This window comes from Panicum virgatum, chromosome 3K, assembly GCF_016808335.1.
Source record: "Panicum virgatum strain AP13 chromosome 3K, P.virgatum_v5, whole genome shotgun sequence".
Classification (NCBI taxonomy): domain Eukaryota; kingdom Viridiplantae; phylum Streptophyta; class Magnoliopsida; order Poales; family Poaceae; genus Panicum; species Panicum virgatum.
This window is the reverse complement of record NC_053138.1, coordinates 21,555,305-21,560,290: the sequence shown is the minus strand read 5'-3', so window position 1 is coordinate 21,560,290 and position 4,986 is coordinate 21,555,305. Positions and strand designations below refer to the sequence as shown.

At 43.3% G+C, this 4,986-nt stretch overlaps 1 protein-coding gene across 2 annotated transcripts; it reads right to left on the bottom strand.

The window, feature by feature from the left end:
• Positions 1 to 395: 395 nt before the first annotated feature.
• Positions 396 to 4,640, bottom strand: LOC120698335 (KH domain-containing protein SPIN1-like). Of its 2 annotated transcripts, XM_039981887.1 has the most exons (8): positions 4,431 to 4,640; positions 4,219 to 4,307; positions 3,734 to 3,885; positions 1,706 to 1,819; positions 1,504 to 1,620; positions 1,212 to 1,355; positions 810 to 897; positions 398 to 718 (listed from the first exon to the last, which is right to left on the bottom strand). In XM_039981887.1, exons 1-8 carry the CDS (start codon positions 4,520 to 4,522, stop codon positions 687 to 689), a joined length of 828 nt encoding a protein of 275 aa, XP_039837821.1. In that variant the 5' UTR covers positions 4,523 to 4,640; the 3' UTR covers positions 398 to 686. The 2 variants fall into 2 exon arrangements, with proteins under 2 accessions (XP_039837820.1, XP_039837821.1); XM_039981886.1 differs by having other exon boundaries at positions 396 to 897.
• Positions 4,641 to 4,986: the final 346 nt, after the last annotated feature.

Sequence of the window (4,986 nt, the reverse complement as noted above, 5' to 3'; positions counted from 1 at the left end):
GATGGGTCATCCAAGTTGCTCAAATATATGCCCTCAACTTGAGGTGCACTGGGGATGCCAAAGCCAAACTTTGCCTAAACTTGGTTACTTTGGTTGGACTGGAGTCATATTGCAGTTCTAGTGGAGTCGCAACATAATACGTACTGTAATATTGTAATATAACGGCCACCTGTTTCTTTAGTGTCTAAGATAAAACCGCGATATTTGAAAATAGATAATTTCATCGAAAACTGAATTGCTAAGAGTAGAGTGTAGACGTACATTATTACCCTGTTACTATGAGCTGCATAATGAACATCAGTATCAAGTGAAATCGGGACCACTGAATCAAATCCATGGTTGCGGATAGCCACAACTGCTTCGAAATACCATACACATTTCTGCTTGCGAGTAAGTATTTAAGGAGGGCTCCCGGATATGTTGCATTGAGAAGCGGAAAATTGAGGTAAATACCGACACACTAACTCATCGTAACTCAGAATTTTACACACTACTATATCTCAGCATTACCAGTAACAAATAAATCAAATGTTCTAATTATACAGCCACAGAGGATACACTACGCATAGTCACCTGTCCCTCATAAGGTTAATGTCACATGGGATGGGAGATCAAAATTCACCTGCTAGTACAGTAAAGGATGTCGCGTACTGCCAGCACCGTCATGAAAGCTTGCTCATGAAAAATTAGGGTGTGAAGGCATGGACTGTTGGAGTTGCTGGAAAGTCAAGAGGGAGGGGTGAGCCTCTGGGGTCATTGTTTCACTCGTTTCATGCCACCGTTACTAAAGGGGCTAGAAGGAGCACCACCTGGATGTGGACTCTCCTCTCGGAGGGGCGAATTTAACATGGCAAGTTCCCGGAGTTGCTGTCTCTTGTAGTAGTCTTGTGATTCGTCCTGAGTAGAAGTACGTAAGAATCAGATTTACAAACAGAAGTCAAAGAAGTTGATTGCCTATTCATTTGTGGAGTACTATGAGCTGGTAAAAGCCATACCCCATAGCACTAATCTAGTGGGTTAGGAGTTTAGTACTCAGTACTCAATGGTGTGCTTAAAACAAACGTGGTAGAAAAGAGCAATTAAGGTTTCAGTAAAACAAAGCTCTTTCATTGGCATATTTTGATATTTCGGCATAAGTTTGAGATAAGCTGCAGATTGAAAAGCGGAAAGAAAGATAAGAGAGTTGGGAAAAGTAGAAAACAGATGCATACCACTGGCTTCAACAACTCTTCAATGATCTCTTGTGCCTTTGCAAGTCTAGAATCGATCACATTAGCAGGCAACTCAGCTTCAATCAAGATATGGAGGGGCTCACTTAAGTGTTCATAGCCAGGTCTTCCCTTAAGTTGTTCCTCCTTTACAAATGAAAAGAGCACCATTGTTACTTTGTTAGTATTGTAGGCTTGCTAGATGTAATCAGAAAAAAAAAACTTAAAACAATCATCCAATAATTCTAAGATACGGTACATAGCCATATCAACTTAATTCCAGAGTAGTGCTTACCTTGCCAGAATCTTTGATTGAGCCTTTCCCTCTGATGAAAACTCGACAACCTGTAGAGGCTTCAATCCTCTTCAACGAATTTCCCCTTGGGCCAAGAAGACGGCCGATAAAATTAAACTGTACAAAAATGGCAAGTGGTATAATTGATGGTGTTGTAGTGCTGTACTAGTAACCCATGCAAGTATGACACATAACAACATACATTAGGGTATGTATCTGTTGGCACTTCCAACCGCAAAATCTTCTTGACAATGTAAGAAGAGGGACTTTGTGGGGGTCCTTGCCAACCCATAGCTCCTTGTGGAACACCTACTCTCTGACCAATGATAATAGAGTGTTAGAGTGATTAATTCTTTAGATATAATTTAGAGAATGAAAGAAATGGGCACCATTGTTCCAAAAGAAATAATATTATTGCATTGAATAAGAAGGCCAAACATACAAACATCATTTTTAAACAATTTATCCAGGCTTCCGAATGCTTCCTTAATGTGCACAAGATTCATTTACAGCATTGGGCAACTGAATCTTGATCAGTCGGTGGCAGGCGTGGTTGTACCCCCAGCCAACTAGGTTGAACTCGAATTTGGGTGCCTATTTATTCTATGCTGAGCCACCAAGTTGACTAGTTCCCCCTAGGATGGTCGATTTTTTTCCCAGTTACAATTACACGTATTCTGCCACAAACATAAAAGTTATGTTTCTACAAATTATAAACCCCTTACTTTAGAGTTTAGACACTTCAACTCTCAATTGAGGTAAAAAAATGGATTATTAGTCATTAGCTCTCAGCAAAAGCAAATACAAAGGACAATGTTTTAAAGGCGACAAGGTGAACCAAGGTGAGCTGGGTATGCCTGGATGCCTAGGCGACGCCTTGGAAACACTGGCAAAGGAAGATGCCGGCTCGTTGTGGAGAAATATATCAACTTGATTTTATATTTCTGCCTTCAATAGCAACTATATACAACATTAAGCATAGACCTTTCAAGCATTTGTTTGGATGTAATGGAACTTCTTCCCAAGCATTGCTAAATCAAACACAATATGGAAGACTAGCTTTTCTCCATGTCTAGTGTGCAGTTCAAAGACTATCCAGGTGATGTCGACAATTTGAGATGCAGACGTGACAGGGTCTGATCAACTTTGTAGCCAGTGGTCTCTAACATGACTAGATATCATAATTGAGAACAATACTGCCTTGGCAGATTGGAAATTTTTGAGATAATGGAAATAATATAATATTGTAAAGGACAAAGGCAAGAGGAGAAGATAACGGAAAATGCAATTGTTGGTTTACATAAAACTGTTTTCACTTTTAAGGACTTTTGTGGCTTAAAACACCATAGAAGTTCTGTAACTTCTGTCCCTTTGAGTCTTAACCGTGTGTCTTAGATAATTTGAGTGTCAGTTACATTTGCATGCTTTTTGGAAGGATGCTGACACCCCTTGTATCTGATGTGACTAATATAACGGATGTGAGTTGTGATAAGAGTATGCGTATTTAGAAATAACAGGATATCAATTGATATAGATTTGCCTGGTTGGTAGAGGCCTCAGTTGAGAAGCTGCCCACCCAGGCTCAAACCAAAGGCTGCTTGCAGGTCATGCGAGTACCTCCCTAAAGGATTCGGTACTCCCCTCTCTTAAGACAAAGCCAAGTGGATGTCTCTCCCTATGGCTGAGTTTTTTTTTAATAAGAGTTCATAGATCGTTTCCTCGATAACATGACTACAAAGATCCAGTGGTAACGGTTAATTCAAATCATAAATGTTGAAAAGGGTCTTTCCAAAAAAAAATGTTGATAAGGGGAAGGGTAAAGTGGCTTAACAGTATAAAACGGAAGAGAATTACTTGATGATCCTACTACCAACTAAAAACGGATGAACTATTGCTAGGACGTCAAAAAAGAAACACTTCATAGAGGCCATTGAACACTTACGGCTTATATGTGTCTCTATAAAAGCATGCATGCTTGGTACTCTTTGAAAGCCAATTTTATTTTACATGGCCTTGATGAATAAACTTGATGACTGTGGAGATATTAATATGCTGTGGATCATAATCTTGCCGGATTGCACTTCAGAAAACGAAAAAAAAAACTTATAGACATTAGTTATATCTCTTATATAGCATTCTCTTTTTGTAGAAAGCTTTTAAAAGCTCATGCCACCTAGCGAAAAGGAATGCTTGGTGACGGAAGTGTGCTGGTAGATAGCCAGCGATTTACCTCTGAATGCATCCCGTTCCATGGACTAAAACTGTTCCCGCAAAAATTTTGTATGGGGGGTGATGGATGCATCTGATTCGGGCTTGTGATTGGGAACCTCTCGAAGTCCCCAGCACCATGTTGGCGTCGTATATTCGACACCCGCACTATTTCTGGTACCATCATCGATAAGCAGACGTTAGCACATAATACAGACATAACAACACGAAAAAGAAAACATCCAGCCACTGAAGAAAAGCCACTGTGTTTAACTGTTTATTCAGAACAGGCGAGACTTTTAATCTTATCAAGACCCATGGCACAAAAACATTGCAGCTGAAATCGAAACATGGCCATCGAGCAAGTTCTCATCAAGCAAGGCAAGTGGTAGCAATTTACGCATTGAGGACAGCGAGAGAAATTCGAATCTACCGCAGCAATGCTATCTGCACGAGAAACATAGCACCGGGAGCATCTCTTTATAATACCTAGATCAAAACACTCACCTTGATTCAGCAGCCTGCTGCAGATTGGGAGCACCTGCATGAACGGCCCCAGCTTCTGATGCTCCTGCAGCAAGTCCGCCAGGTACTGGCTGCGCCACCGGCAATCCAATCCCACCCAGACACAGGAGGCAAAGGCACGGATCAGACGGGCTCCCCAGAACACCAAAGAGCCAACCCCCCCCCCCCCCCCCAACCCCAGCGCCGAGGCTTACCTGCCTACGTCCGGCGGCCCGGGGGGCCTGACCTGCGGCGACATGGCCCTCGCGGGGGAGAAGCAGGCGTCCGTACCGTGCAGGCCGTCCATGGCGGCGCGCGGCGGCCGGGTCGGGATGGGGCCGCCCGGGTGCCAATCGGGAGTGGGGAGCCGCTGCGGGGAGAGAGGAGGAAGAAGAGGACAGGATGGAGAGAGGGGGTGTGTTTTTATCGCGGCGCCTCGTTTTCTTTTCTCGGTGCGGTGGCAACACCCTTTTTTGGGAAAATCTCGGCAAAACCCTGCGCCCGGCACGACGGGGTGCCTCGCGGGCGGCTTCCCCCCTCTCCTGCGTAGGGTTTATGAATGAACCCCCTGCCGCCCAGGGCACCTGCAGGATACCCATCGACCTACTTGCCGTGTTCTGCATTACCGGTTTTACTAGACATACACCACAATATGGCCCTGTTTGGTTTGGTGTTCTAGGAATCTAGAACGAGGTTTGACCATCTATTAGGGGTGTTAAACAAAGACAGTTTATAAAACTAACTCCAGAATCTCTACGCTAGGAAGCCTGA

Bases quoted from the DNA above. Each gene is read 5' to 3' on its own strand.
- LOC120698335 (XM_039981886.1), bottom strand. From the start codon at position 4,522: ATGGACGGCCTGCACGGTACGGACGCCTGCTTCTCCCCCGCGAGGGCC. The intron at 4,308-4,430 runs GTAAGCCTCGGC...CCGGTGGCGCAG, and splicing joins GGGCCGCCGGACGTAGGCAG to CCAGTACCTGGCGGACTTGC. The intron at 3,886-4,218 runs GTGAGTGTTTTG...TGATGGTACCAG, and splicing joins CAGCAGGCTGCTGAATCAAG to AAATAGTGCGGGTGTCGAAT.